At 39.0% G+C, this 15,759-nt stretch overlaps 1 protein-coding gene across 4 annotated transcripts in view; it reads right to left on the bottom strand.

Moving 5' to 3' along the window:
* LIMS1 (LIM zinc finger domain containing 1) overlaps nt 1-15,759 on the bottom strand; it is a 143,812-nt gene that overhangs the window by 69,711 nt on the left and 58,342 nt on the right. Inside the window, exon 2 of one of the 4 annotated variants that reach the window (XM_082744254.1) lies at nt 8,907-8,990. The exons of the other annotated variants lie outside the window; for them this stretch is intronic. Coding sequence (XP_082600380.1) covers nt 8,907-8,971 — 65 coding nt within the window. The 5' untranslated portion in view covers nt 8,972-8,990. The remainder of the gene's footprint in view (nt 1-8,906; nt 8,991-15,759) is intronic. 4 annotated transcript variants of the gene reach the window in all.

Raw genomic sequence — 15,759 nt, 5'->3', positions numbered from 1 at the left:
TTTGATTGATCTACACATACTAGAGAAATATGTTTTACTGAATAAAAATTCTTAAGAGAGAGGTGAAATACTTAAAACTGAATGAGATCCCTGTCACAGAACCAAAGCAAAGGAACTCATTCTAAGCAAATGGTCCCTCACCCCTTGCCATGGGAGCCAGAGTCTTCGTTGACATTCACTATGATTTAGGAAATACTACCTTTGTCAAGAGCTATGTTTACTGAATTCTTTCCATGTGCCAGGAACTCTTTGAGTGCTAGGAACTCTTTGAGCACTCTGCATGCATTTATCAAATTTACTTTCTGCAATGGTCAAATAAAGTAATATTATTATTTCCATTTTAAAGATGATGAAACTGACATAGCAGTACAAGTAATCTAAGATCACACAGTTTTTATGTGATTAAGAATTTGAAACCTTATACTTGGTTTTAATCACGCTTTTAACCATTACAGGGTACTGCCTCCTAGCCAGAAAAGGGCTATTTTTCTCAACAGAAGACACCTTATGATCAGAAATTATTTTAAAATTCAACCAAGGCTAAATGCAATGTAGTATCCTAGTCTGGATGCTATTAAGGTAATGTAAGATGTTAACAAAAGAGGAAACAGGGTGAGGGGAATAGAAGGATGCTCTGAACTATCTTTGCAACTTTCTCATAAATCTAACATTATTCCAAAACAAAAGTTTATTTGAAAGATTCAAAACTATAATTCAACATGACAAGAGAGCTCGTACCTCCAAAAAGTAATTACAGGAGAGACAAATTGAAAGAGATTTAAGAGACGTAACAATCAAATGTATTATTAAAGTATGGCCTTTGTTTAGATCCTGGTTCATACAGGCCAAGTGCAAAGGAATATTCTTAGGATAGGCAAAAAATTGGGGCACCTGGGTGGCTCAGTGGGTTAAAGCCTCTGCCTTTGGCTCAGGTCATGATCCTGGGGTCCTGGGATCGAGCCCCGCATCGGGCTCTCTGCTCCGTGGGGAGCCTGCTTCCACTCCTCTCTCTCTCTCTCTCTCTCTCTCTGCCTGCCTCTCTGCCTACTTGTGATTTCTCTCTCTCTCTGTCAAATAAATAAAATCTTTATTAAAAAAAAAAAGATAGGCAAAAATTTTTATCAGGGACTGGGTATTGAATGATGCCAAGGAATCATCACTCATTTGGTTAGATGTGATAATAATGTGTTTATATAAGAAAATGTCCACATTATCAGAGAATACTTCTGAAGTACAATGGGATGAAATGACCTAATGTCTGGGATTTGCTTTTAGATACTTCAGTAAATTAAGAGAGGAAAAAAAGGTCCCAATAGCCAAAACAATCTTGAGAAAGAATAAAGCTGATTTCAAACTATATTACAAAGCTACAGTAATCAAAACAGTATGGTATTGGCATAAAACACACACATAGTTCAATGGAACAGAACGAAAGCCCGGAAATAAACCCGTGAATTTATGGTTAATTAATTAACTTTTTAAAAGATTTTATTTATTTATTTGAGAGACAGCAAGACAGAGAGCATGAGTAGATAAAGGGGCAGAGAGGAAGGGAGAAGCCGACTCCCCCCTGAGCAAGAAGCCCAATGTGGGACTCAATCCCAAGATGCTGGGATCATGACCTGAGCTGAAGGCAGACGCTTAACTGACTGAGCCACCCAGGTGCCCCTATGGTCAGTTAATTTTTAACAAAGGAGCCAAGAACATACAATGGAGAAAGAAGAGTCTCCTTTATAAATGGTGCTGGGAAAACTGAACAGTTACATGCAAAGAATGGCACTTGAACACTCTCTTAAACCATACACAAGCACTAACTAAGATGGATTAAAGACTTAGGGATGTCTGGGTGGCTCAATCATTAAGCATCTGCCTTCAGCTCAGGTCATGATCCCAGGGTCCCGGGATAGAGCCCCGCACTGGGCTCCCTGCTCAGCGGGAAGCCTGCTTCTCCCTCTCCTAGTCCCCCTTCTTGTATTCCCTCTCTCGCTGTGTCTGTCAAATAAATAAAAATCTTAAAAAAAAAAAAAAAAAAGACTTAAACATAGACCCAAGACCACGAAACTCTTAGAAGTATACATAGGCAGTAAGCTCTCTCACATCATCTTCACAATGAGGTTTTTTTTTTTTTAATTTGAAACCAAAGGCAAAGGCATGGGAAGCAAAAATAAACACGTGGGACTACATCAAACTAAAAAGCTTCTGTACAGCAAAGAAAACCATCAACAAAATGATAGGGCAACCTACCAAATGGGAGAAAATATTTGGAAACCATATATTATATGATGAAGTTAATATCCAAAATATACAAAGAACTCATACAACTAAACAGCAAACAAACAAACAAACAAACAAAAAACACAATCGATTAAAAAACAGGTGGAGGACCTAGACATTTTTGCAAAGAAGACATATGGTTGGTCCAAGAGTGCTTAATATCACTCATCATAAGGGAAATGAAAATCAAAACCACAGTGAAATATTACATCACACGACTTAGAATGGCTATTAACAAGACAAGACGTAACAAGTGCTGGCGAGGATGCCAAGAAAAGGGAACCCTTGTGCGCTGTTGGTGGGGACGTAAGCTGGTGCACAGTCACTGTGGAAAAAAAATATGGAAATTCCTCAAAAAATTAAAGACAAATACCATATGATCTAGCATTTCCACTTCTGGGTACTTATCTGAAAGAAATACAAACACTAACTTGAGAATATATTGCACCCCCATGTTCACTGCACCATTATTTACAATAAGTGTTCACTGATGAAAGAATGGATAAAGAAAATGTGACATATAGGGGTGCCTAGGTGGTTCAGTCAGTTAAGCATCTGCCTTCAGCTTGGGTCGTGATTCCAGGGTCTTGAGATCGAGCCTGCCTCCTCGAGGCTCCCTGCTCAACAGCGAGTCTGCCTCTCTCTCTCCCTCTGCCCCTTCCTCTGCTCTCTCTCCCTCTGAAATCAATAGAAAAACTCTTTTTAAAAAATGTGATATATATGTATGTGTATATATAAACACACACACATACATGTACGTATGCATGCATCCACAAATGGAGTATTACACAGTGGACTATTACTCAGGCACAAAACGAATGAAATTTTGCCATTTGCAGCAACATGGAAGGACCTTGAGGGCATTATGCTAAGTGAAGTAAGTCAGAGAAAGACAACCACTGTGTGGTTATTATATCTCATTTTTATGTGGAGTCTAAAAAAAAAAAAAAAAAAAGACTCGGAGAGACAGAGAACAGATTGTGAGCTGTCAGAGGTAGGAGTTAGAGGGGTAGGCAAAATTAATGAAGGTGGTAAAAATGTAAACTTCCCGTCATAAAACAAGTCATGGAGATATACAGTGCAGTGACTATGGTTCAAAATACTGTACTGTGTATCTGAAAGTTGCTAAAAATAAATCTTGAATGTCCTCATTACTAAAAAAAAATTTTGTAACTATCATAACAGATGTTTAGACTTACTGTGATAATCATTTCACAATACAGAAATATCAAATCAGGGCGCCTGGGTGGTTCAGTGGGTTAAGCCGCTGCCTTCGGCTCAGGTCATGATCTCAGGGTCCGGGGATCAAGTCCCGCATCGGGCTCTCTGCTCAGCAGGGAGCCTGCTTCCCTCTCTCTCTCTCTCTGCCTGCCTCTCTGTCTACTTGTGATCTCTCTCTGTCAAATAAATAAATAAAATCTTAAAAAAATATATCAAATCATTATGTTGTACACCTGTATGTCAATTATATCTCAATTTAAAGAGAGAGACAACAAGAATATATGAAGCAAATATGGTAATACAGTAAGTAAATCAGGATAATGAGTATATGGAGAGTCATTTCCTCCAATTTTATATTAGAAAATTTTCATAATAGAATTAATCTATCTTAAAACAAAATTCAACCAATGAGAATGAAAGCAAGCATGACTACCTTGATGTCAGAACATAGTACATAGTACAGCAGTATGCAGTCCCCAAATGCAATGACTAGACAATAGAAAGTCTGGGGCAGGCTTCCTGGGTTTACTGGGTGCTTTCTGTAATGAGGCATCTGACGATTTTACATCTGAGGGATGTTTAAATAACTCCATCACACAAAATACAGTAAAGGACATGTTAAATTTCAAAAGAAGCACAAAGGAAGAGAGGAAAAGATAATATTCTAGGTAGAGAAAAAAGAACTAGAACAAAGGCACAGAAAAATGGGAGAGCTGACTCAGAGAAAAGTGGGTAACCTCATTCTGTGGAAACACAGAGGAGCAGAAGGATGTGGGAGATAAGGCATCAAGGCAGTCAGAGCCATATTTTAAAGATCTGTCAATGCCAGGCCAGGAAATTTATGTGAAATGTAATAAAAGGGAATAAATGGTTTGGATCCAGGGTGGAGAGGGTTACAGGCCTGGAGACATCCGGCTGTAGAATACAATCTAGGTAGCAAAATGTGCCACGGAAGGAGGGAAAGAGAAACTCCAGAGTGGTGGCTGAGCTTTCGGGATTTGTCAGGTGAAAAGTTGCTGAGAAAAAAACAAAACAAACAAGAAAAGCATATACACCTAAACAGGAAATTCTTTTGCAAGCACAGCCAGATCATGGCCCAACAAGGCCACTTCAAACCCTCAGCACTCTCAAATCATCCACCCACCCTCTTTTCCCATCACTCTTGTGGATAACCTCACTTACTTTAGAGAAAGCAGAAGTCATCTGACAGAAGCCACCTCAACCGTCTACAAGTCCACATTTTCACTATTCTCCCTCTTCTTTCAGATTACTTCCAGTTTCAACAGAATTTAATAAATGGCACAAAATAATGCTCGTTCTACATTACTGTTATCTTATTGTGGTGATAATAATAATACTTGTGGTGTTAATGCTCTATATACTGTTTCATTTAATGGTTACAACACCCTGTGAAACAAGTGCTACCCCTATTTTGCAGAAGTAGAAACCAAGCTCTGTACTTAATAAATGACAGCAATGGGATCCGAAAGGGTATACTAGGTCCCCAGCTCCCCAGTCTATAATCACTCTACTCCTACTGTCTCTCTAAATGTCTATCCTTAAGAAAAAAAGATGTAAAAAATTGTGATCTCTTCAATGGAACACAAGAAAAGTCATTCATTCACTAGAACTACATAAATCTAAAAAATGTTAAGTGAAAACCCAAAGTTTCATAGTAACACAAATAGTATACACTATATAAAATCTAAAATAAAAGAAACAATCTCATGCACTGTTAAGAATACATAAATGTGTAATGAAAATAGAAAGATATATAGAGAAGTAATACAAATTTAGGAAAAGAGTTTCCTAACGGAGGGAAAGTAGATGTAGGGGATAACTGGAACAGGAAAGTGTACCAAGAAATTTTAACTCTATTTGTAATGTTTTCTTAAGATACAGATATTTGACTAAATTCTACTAAATTCTATACTTTCTTCTTTTTGTCCTTTTTTTTTTTTTAATAAAAAAAGAAGGATGAAGATACAGAACAGACACTCAGAGCATGTCTGTTAAGTCCACAAGTTTCAAAACACTGTTTCTGCCATCATGTGGCTCCTAAAGATATTACATGCTCACACTTTTCAGAAAATGAAAGTAGGTTTAAAAGAGGCACTGTTTATTCTCAGGTACAGTATCAAATGAATGTCATCCATATATGAAAGCCTGAATAGCCACCACTTACTATATAATGATTACTAAAAATACCTTACCACTTCAAAGTAATATTTAATAAAACAGAAGACATAAAACATTATGCTGGTACAAAAGAGTAACACTGGACCCATATCTTACACCACTTACTTGAAATGGATTAAGGACTTACATGTAAGACCTGAAACTATAAAACTCCTGGAGGAAAAGTAACTTGACATCAGTCTTCATAGTGATTTTTTGGATAACATAGCAATAGCACAAGTGACAAAAGCCAAAAATCAGTAAGCGGGACTACGTCAAACTAAAACGCTTCTGCACAGTATAAGAAGCAATCAACAAAATGAAAAGGCAGGGTGCCTGGGTGGCTCAGTGGGTTAAGCCGCTGCCTTCAGCTCAGGTCATCATCTCAGGGTCCTGGGATCGAGTCCCACATAGGGCTCTCTGCTCAGCAGGGAGCCTGCTTCCCTCTCTCTCTCTCTGCCTCCCTTTCTGTCTACTTGTGATCTCTGTCAAATAAATAAATAAAATATTTTAAAAAAGAAAAAATGAAAAGACAACCTAACACTGGAAAAAAATATTTTCAAACCATGTATCCAACAGGGATTAATATTCTAAAATATATGAGGAATTCATACACTTCAATAGCCAAAACACAAACAACCTGACTAAAAAATGGGCAGAGGCCACGAAGAGATTGCCTAAAGACATATAAACGGCCAACAAGTTCATGAAAAAGTGCTCAGCATCACCAAGCACTATGGAAATGCAAATCAAAACCACAAGGAAATATCACCTCATACCTGCTGGAACAGTTATTATCAAAAAGGTGAGTTAAGTGTCAGCAAGAATGTGGAGAGAAAAGGAAACCCCCGTGCACTGTTGGTGGGAATGTAAACTGGTGCAGCCACTGTGCAAAACAGTATGGAAATTCCTCAAAAAATTGAAAATAGAACTAGAGGCATTTATATCTCAATAAAGGTAGAAAAATAAAAATTAAAAAAAAAATTTGTGGGGTACCTGGATAGTTCAGTCGTTAAGTAGCTGCCCTTGGCTCAAGTCATGGGATTGAGCCTTCCCTCCCTGCTCAGAGGGAAGCCTGCTTCTTCCTCTCCCACTCCCCCTGCTTGTATTTCCTCTCTCACTATCTCTCCCTCCGTCAAATAAATAAATAAAATTTTTAAAAATACTTTGCTAGGAAGCACGCTCAAAAAGAAGATGATAATGAGAGTTATTGGATATAAACTGTTTAAGAGAAAAGGATCAACATAAGACACATTAGAGACAGTAAGGTTAAATAGTCAAGACTAGCAAAAACAGATACAAAGGGCTAGCTTTCAGATGCAATTCCCTGAAGAGGTAAATGAAGACCTAGACACATACTTCAAAACCTAGAAGTAAATTAGCAAAAAGAACACAGTAAAAAGAACTAGCCCTAGGGGCGCCTGGGTGGCTCAGTGGATTAAGCCGCTGCCTTCGGCTCGGGTCATGATCTTGGGGTCCTGGGATGGAGTCCCGCATTGGGCTCTCTGCTCGGCAGGGAGCCTGCTTTCCTCTCTCTTTCTCTCTGCCTGCCTCTCCATCTACTTGTGATTTCTCTGTCAAATAAATAAATAAATTCTTAAAAAAAAAAAAAAAAAAAAAAGAACTAGCCCTAGTATTAAGTTTCACTTAATTTTGTACTTTGGAATTTAGTACCTTTAATAGCAAATTTTATGAGAAATGAAGGTCTGTCTTTTTTCTGAATATTTAGGTTAAGAGAAAGAAACCTAAAATTTCTATCACAGGGAATCTTAACTAGATAGAAACATGTCATTGCATAAAAATAATTGCATACATGCACTACTGATACGGTAAATTAGACAAATGGCATGATTTCATTATGTTCTATTTATCACCTGTGGGGGAGTGGGGAAACTGAATCTAGTACAGCAGCGCCCACTACGTCCTTTATCTTGATCAAAGGCATTCTTGGTCATCTGGCTGCCAAGCTAAAAATCTCAAAAGTCTTTCTCAGCAACTTCCCTCTCACCAACAAAGTCACTAAAACCAGTACACTTAATATATGAAATGTCATCTCCATTTTTCTCTTCATTGACATTTATGAGCCCAACACCCTCCCCATACCATACTGCATACCCAACTGATGTTCCCCATCCTCACGCTCCCTTCTATAAGAGGCTGGGTTCAGAGTCAGCCAGCCTTGAATTCAGATCCCAGTTTTGGTTCTTACTAGTTTTTTTTTTTTTCTTTCTAGTAAGGGGTGGTTATAACCATACTCTATACAGTTCCTATGAAAAGCAGATGGGTTAATGGAAGGAGTAAGGGAAACCTCAGTGGAAATGGAGTTGGGAAGACCTGAAGGGGGAGCTCTCACCAATGCACCACTTGCCACTGTCTGCATAACTTGCTGCAAGAAAGAAAGTAGTGTTTTTTTTGTTGTTGTTTTGATGGTTTTTCTTGTTGTTGTTGTTGTTGTTGTTTGACAGACAGAGATCACAAGTAAGCAGAGCGGCAGGCAGAGAGAAAGGGGGAAGCAGGCTCCCCGCCAAGCAGAGAGCCCAACTCGTGGCTTGATCCCAGGACCCCGGGATCACAACCCAAGCCACTGAGTCACCCACGCCCCCGCAGGAAGGTTAAGTCTTATCTTGACCAAAAAAAGGGCACCTTTCTCACAGGAATCTTCTCTCTCTGGCTTTTAAGAAAAAGGACAATCTCTCCCCACTCCAGAAACCTCCGGCCACAAACTCTTGTTCTTTTCCAGTGAACTTTTGTTCATAACAATCTTCCCCAATTTTCCCCAGCACCTAATAAAAGCAAACTTCCTTTGTCCCTTTGGACTTACCTGTGGTTTGCCATAGTTTGCTTGTCCCAAATTGCAATTCCTCTGCTATTCCTGAATAAACTCGTTTTGCTAGGAAAATAACTGCCTATTTTATTTTTAAGGTTGACAAGTGACACATAATAAATGTTAAATACAAAATACATATCACCATTATCATCAATATTTCTCCTTTCTTTCAATGCAAAGATTTTTTAAAAATGCAACTCTGATCATACTATGGATCAGTTTAAAATATTTCTATAGATGTCTATTTTATATGGGATACAGTTCAAAGACCTTGGCATAACACATGAGACATCTGTAGGAGTGCTGACAATACTGACCCCATCTTTGGCCCTCTATCATGTTCATGTTCAATCAATGACCTCTTTGGGGGCTGTGTTCCAGGTCCCTTGGAGATTAACATACATACCTCAGAAATGCCTGCCAAGGCCAGGATGGGGGGAGGCTTGTTTTGGCCTGTGTCAAAGATAACATTCCTAATACACAGGTGGTGCTGTAAGATTTAATCAAAAGTTAGCTGTTGATTAGGTGCATGTAAGCCCTCTGGAGTGTGTACAGACCCTCTGATTTCACTATAGTGCCCTTCTGCATGTCCCGTTGCTCTATAAAATCTGTGGACTAAGGTCTGGACTTTATGGAAAATAACTGTGCAGCAGCCACTGGTCATCTTCTTATCTTCTGCAAGATTCCCCTCACCACTGCTGCCCCTGCCACCACCCCCACTGCCGGCAGCAAATTACCCTGAATAAAACTCTGTAAACTATGGAGTCACCTGCTTCCTCTTCAGGTCTCAAAAAAATGCCTTCTCAGTTTGGAAGACACTTCACTGTCTTTCCCTCACCTTCTAACAACATAACCTTTTACAATGTACTTACCTGCCTGTCTGGCCTCATTTCTAGCCATTTTCCCCCTTCCAACTATTAATCTCCTTCCTATCATAAATCCCTTTCCCCAACCACTGTTCCCCCAACTCAGCGCACTCTTTTGTGTGCCCGTAAGGACAGGCAGGGAGAGTCAAAGAAGGCAGTGGGTTACACTAGATGGCTCCCATAAAGCCTCCACCACTATAAGGAGTGATCACATCCCCGCCCTCCCACCGTGGTGCCCCAGTGTGCCACAGAAAGGCTGTACCAGGCTCCTGAGGCCTCCGTCTGACTTTTCTGTCATTCTAGCTATTATATGGCCACCCACAAGTTTTCTGCAAAGTCTTTACTTTCTTTGCTTATAAATCAAAGCATATGCTTGTTTACCTCACAATCTTTCTGTATGAATTAAATAGGGTATTAATTAGAACAAACTGGGAAAGGTAATAAAGTACTATAGCAACATTGGTCACTGAAAAGGCGTGACTTAGTATACTACTACTGGGTCACAGCGAAGTCAAAGAGTGATTAGCTCTTAATGTGTCTGCAGCAGAGAGCGATCCCCTACAAGATTCTTTAAGCATGTTTTAAGGCATTATTACAAGTACATGCCAGGAAGTCATTTTTTTGTTCCTAATCTTTGCTCCAAGGGAGCTATTCCAGCATTTGTCTCCTACCATCCGTAGGTGCCTAAGGCCATTTCCAAGCCTCCAGGCCTTATCTGACATTTCTACAGGCAGAAACTTTTGCCTTGAATTAAATCACTGGGTAAAAATATCACTCTTGCTTTACAGAATTAAAAAATGAGGTTTTTTTTTTTTTTAAAGATTTTATTTATTTATTTGACAGACAGAGATCACAAGTAGGCAGAGAGGCAGGCAGAGAGAGAGAGAGAGAGGGAAGCAGACTCCCTGCTGAGCAGAGAGCCCGATGCGGGACTCGATCCCAGGACCCTGAGATCATGACCTGAGCCGAAGGCAGCGGCTTAACCCACTGAGCCACCCAGGCGCCCAAAAAATGAGGTTTTAATCCTTATCAAAATCTCAATAAGGTTTTTGCAGAAATAGAAAAATCTATCCTTAAAGTCATATGAAATTCCAAGACCCCAAAAAGCCAAATCAATCTTGAAAGAAACCAAGTTGGAGGTCTCACAATTCTGATTTCAAAACTTACCACAAAATTCCAGTATCAAAACAGTGTGGTACTGCCATAAGACAGAAACACTGACCAAGGGCACAGAACTGAGAGCCTAAAAATAAACCCTCACAAATACGGTTAAATGACTTTGGACAAGGGTGTCAAGCCAATTCAATGGGAAAAGGATTCTTTTCAACAAATGGGAAAATTTAATTTTTTATTTTCTTTTTTTAACAGCTTTTATTTATCTGAGAGAGAGAGAAAGAGACTGTGAGTCGGGGGAGGAGCAGTTGGGAGAGGGAAAGGTAAAGATTCTCAAGCCATGTGCAATCCTCAGGCCTTGATATCATGACTTAACAAGAGTCAGATGCTCAACAGACTGAGCCACCCACACCCCAAATGGGAAATATATCCACACACAAAAGAATGGAGTTTAACTCTTATCTCATTCCATATACAGAAATTAACTCCAAATGGATCAAATAAAACTCCTAGAAGAAAACATATGGGAAAAGCTTCACGACATTGAATTTGGCAATGATTTCTTGGATAGGATACCAAAGGAAGAGGCAATAAAAGTCAAAATAGAGAATTGGGACTACCTCAACATTTAAAACTTCTATGTATCAAAGAACACAATCAAAAGAGTTAAAAAAGCAACTCATGGAATGGGAGAAAATATTTGCAATGATGTATTTTATAAGGAGTAAATACCCAGAATCTATAAAGAACTCATACAATTCAACCACAACAAAAACCCAACCAGATTTTTTTTTTTAAATGGGCAAAAGACTTGAATAGACTTTTCTTCAAAGAAGGAACAGAAATGGCCAATAAGTACGTGAAAAGATGTTCAATATCATTAGTGATTAGAGAAATGCAAATCAAAATCAAAATGAGATACTACCTCACACAAGTTAGGATGGCTACTACTTAAAAACCAAAAAAAGGGAGAAATAACAGATGTTGGGGATATGGAACAATTGGAAACCTTCTGCACTGTTGATGGGAATATAAAATGGTGCACTATGAAAAACAGTATAGCCATGCTCAAAAAATAAAAAGCAGAGTTACCAGGAGGCCCACAATTCTATTTCTCAGTGTATCTAAAATAATTCAAAACAGGGGACTCCAAGAGATACCTGTACACCCATGTTCACAGCAGCATTGTTCACGATAGCCCAAAGGTAGAAGCAACACATGTCTATTGATAAATGAATAAGCAAAATGTGATAAATGTGATACATACACACTATAGAGTATTATTCAGTCTTAAAAGACTTCTGAGGCCTCCAACATGAATAAGCCTTAAGGACATTACACTAAGTGAAGAAAGCAAGTCACAGACCCAAATACTGTATGATTAAACTTCATCTGAGGTATCTGAAATCTCCAAATCCATAGGGACAGAAAGGAAAATGGTGGGTGCCTGGGGCTTGGGGTGGAGGGAAATGTGAAGTTAAGAGGTTCAGTTTTACAAGACAAATAGAGTTCTGGAGATGGTAGCACAACAATGTTAATGTAAAAATGAGGCTCCAAGCTGCAAAGTGAGGGACCCTGAATGACTGCAAAGGATTTGAATTCATCCTTTTCATTTTTCGGGTGTAGGAATGGAATTAAAGTCCCACAGGTAAGAGACCAGAGAGCAGGACCCTAGTACACAGCTTACTACCAAAACAAGATAAGAAAAAAAGAAAAAGAAAGTATAGTGAGTGCAAGTATAGTGAGAATAGACTGAAAGAAGTGACAGAAGTTAAGTGGAACATAGACATCAAAGTAGGTGGCACAATCACAGGAAGAGGATGAAGGGGAAATTCCAAGAACATTTTAAAATAATTCCTGTTTTGCTGCAATAGAAGTCTGCAACTATCATTTATCTGCTCTGGGTAGAGCTGCAGCCTGTGAAAATTCCCATATAAGGTAGTTTGTTCATGGTTATTTCCTCAAGCAGACATTATAGCTCCCATCTGAAAAAAGCATTAGGCATGTGGAAGAACTGATTCTTTTGTCAACACCATGCATATATACATTAAAAGCTGTGGTTCCATTCTTAATGGTTAGTAGATTTGCCAAGACATGTCATTCCCCTGACTAAATATGGTTCAGTATCTAGCACCTAATGCCACAGTTTTCCTGTGGTCGTTACTAGTGGTGGTGATAAAAACTGGTATGACTTTACCACTCTCCAAAAATGGCCCTTCAGTCAGTAATATGCCTTACATGATACGGTAATGACTTTCTTTCTTCTTCTTTTTTTTTTAAGATATTATTTTTATGTAATCTCTATATCCATTGTAGGTCCTGAACTTACAACCCAGAAATCAAGAGTCACATGTTCCACTGACTGGTACCCTACATCTTTACTTTCTTAATTTTAATCTTTAATTTTTAAATTTTTTGATAAGACTTTGTTTATTTGAGAGAGCGAGCACAAGCAGGGGGAGTCGCAGAGGGCAAAGGAGAAGCAGACCCCAGGTTGAGCAGGGAGCCTGATGCGGAACTCGATCCCAGGACCCCAAGATGACCAGAGCCAAAGGCAGATGCTTAACTGACTGAGCCACCCAGGGGCCCCCTTTACTTTCTTAATTTTAAATTTTTATTTAAGTATAGTTGACATGCAGTGTTTACATTAGTTTCAGGTATACAACAGAGTGACTCGACAACTCTGAACGTTCTGCTCTGTTTTTATTTGCTTTTAAAGAGCAGTCCTTCTTTTCGTGTATGGTACCTTTCTTCTATAGTTTTCCTAAGAGAAGCTGCTCTCTTGACCCATCTTATTTCCTCCCAATGACTTCAAGGCAGAGCCTCTACCCTCAATTTTTTAGGATGAGTCCCAATACCTTTCTTGGACCCATGCTAATTTGGTGCCACTATTTACACGCAGCAACTTGAAATGTGGCTAGCCCAAATCAAGATGTGCTATAAGTGTAAAATGGACTTGGATTTCAAAGATTTAGCTCACAAAATGTAAAATACCTCAATAGTTTCAATATGTTATATGATATGTACATAGTTTGGACATGAAACTGTTTGGTGTATGGAGATAAATATATTATGAAATTTAATTTTTCACCTGGATGACTGGGTGCCTCAGTCAGTTAATCATCTTCTGCCTTTCGCTCAGGTTATGATCCCAGGGTCCTGCTTTTCCCTCTCCCTCTGCCCCTCTCCCCTGCTCATTCATATTCTCTCTTTCAAATAAATAAGATCTTTTAAAAAAATTAATTTCACCTGTTTATTTTTGAACATGGCTACTAGAAAATTTTAAACTGTACATGTGATATGGCTCATGTTATGTGTTTACTGGATGGCACCAATCTAGATAATATAGTAAGCCTCGTTATGGAATAAAGAAATGTAGCCCAGAAAAAAAGGGGCAGTGGCAGCCTGGACTTTGTCTCCTATTAGCCAGGATAAATTTCTTCACCTGCAGGACAGATTCTTCATCTACAAATGTGGGCATAATAAAACCCCCTCACAGGCTCAAGAACTAACAGAAGGAAAGCCTTTAGCATTTACCAGCACAAAGTGTATTTCTCAGTAAATATTACTTCCCTTTTCTTTGAAGGTCTTAGAAAGCCCATGGACATGGTGAGTTGCTGATACAGTCATCTTGGGGTTCATGGAAAGTCTGGATCACAATTTTTTTTCCTTCCTTTCCACTCTAATTACTGCCATAGAATCACCCTTGCCAGGCAAGGCTGAGGGGTGTCTTCTGGGCAAATTCTATCCCCTTCCCCACACCTGCACTATTTATTCCCATTGTCCATTTACCTGCCATATTCTACCCTCCACCTCTCTACTGGTCCATGTGTTAATAAATCATTAAAATTAGGGTTAAAATTCTGGCTGTGGCTCATTTTCTCCTAAGGACCATTATCAATAGCTCATTGCTACTGACTAAATTTAAATGTAGCTTAGTTCTAATTTTAGCTACTTCATGTGTGTACACTCCATTCTCCCAAGATGCATGGATACATCCTTTACTTCCCACTAGTGTCTCATCAGATACACAATGAATGAAGGACTCTATGACGGTCTGAGATATAAGCAAAATCAAGCTAAACACTGACTTTCAATGACTAACCAGGCCAATCAGGATTACAGGGAATGAAGAGCAGCTTCTTTGACTAAGAAATCACATCTGATTTGGCAGTCTGGGTTTATTTCTGGCTGATTCATCTGTGAAAAATTCTCTTATGGTTTCCTTCAAGCTTTTGCTAATAGTGTGCTGAGCTGGCAACCCTGAAAATTTTCCTCTCTTGGATGATGCTATTTTCTTATTTTCTACCCAACTTTTCCCAAATACTTCCCATTATTTATTATAAATACCAATCCATCTGAAAGTCTGGCTTAAAGAAGTTTATTATGTATATGCATCAATATGATCTAGCCTCTTGATCTTATCTCACCTGTAACAACTCCAGGTCCCAGTGAGGCTGGGGGATGGAGAAGAAGACCAGCTCCTGACATATTTCCTCCCTTTAGAAAAGATGGGGACAGAATCAGAGGGGGAAAGGGAAACAACTGGTGAGGGAAAGAAAACATAAGAGAAGGGAACAAACTTTTGTAGCAACATGGACGGGACTGGAAGAGATTATGCTGAGTGAAATAAGTCAAGCAAAGAGAGTCAATTATCATATGGTTTCACTTATTTGTGGAGCACAGCAAATAGCATGGAGGACAAGGAGAGTTAGAGAGGAGAAGGGAGTTGGGGGAAATTGGAAGGGGAGGTGAACCATGAGAGACTATGGACTCTGAAAAACAATCTGAGGGGTTTGAAGGGGCGGGGGGTGGGAGGTTGGGGGAACCAGGTGGTGGTATTAGAGAGGGCACGGATTGCATGGAGCACTGGGTGTGGTGCAAAAACAATGAATACTGTTATGCTGAAAATAAATTTAAAAAATGAAAAAAAAAAAGAGAAGGATGACAGATTTAAGAAAGAAAAGAACAAAAGAGAGAGAAGAAAATCTCTGCAATCAATGGTATTCAGGCAATGGGAGAGTTTAAAGAGGTTCACATTTGATTAGAAAGAGAAAAATCATGAAGATCATCAAATACTCAACAAAATTTGGTTTCTTTCAACCTTGAGCTCTAGTAATTCTGGATCTTAAAGGAGACATGTCTGAATGATGCAGAGTAAAATAAAAAACAAAGGGAGGAAACAGTTTGGTGGTCCCTCAAAAAGTTAGACATAGTATTACCATATGGCTCAGCAATTCCAATTCTGGGCATATACCCCAAAGAACTGAAAATTGGGAT

Source organism: Mustela nivalis (genome assembly GCF_964662115.1).
Source record: "Mustela nivalis genome assembly, chromosome: 8".
Classification (NCBI taxonomy): Eukaryota; Metazoa; Chordata; class Mammalia; order Carnivora; family Mustelidae; genus Mustela; species Mustela nivalis.
Note: the sequence above shows the minus strand (reverse complement) of the source record. Positions and strands in the feature narration are given on the sequence as shown.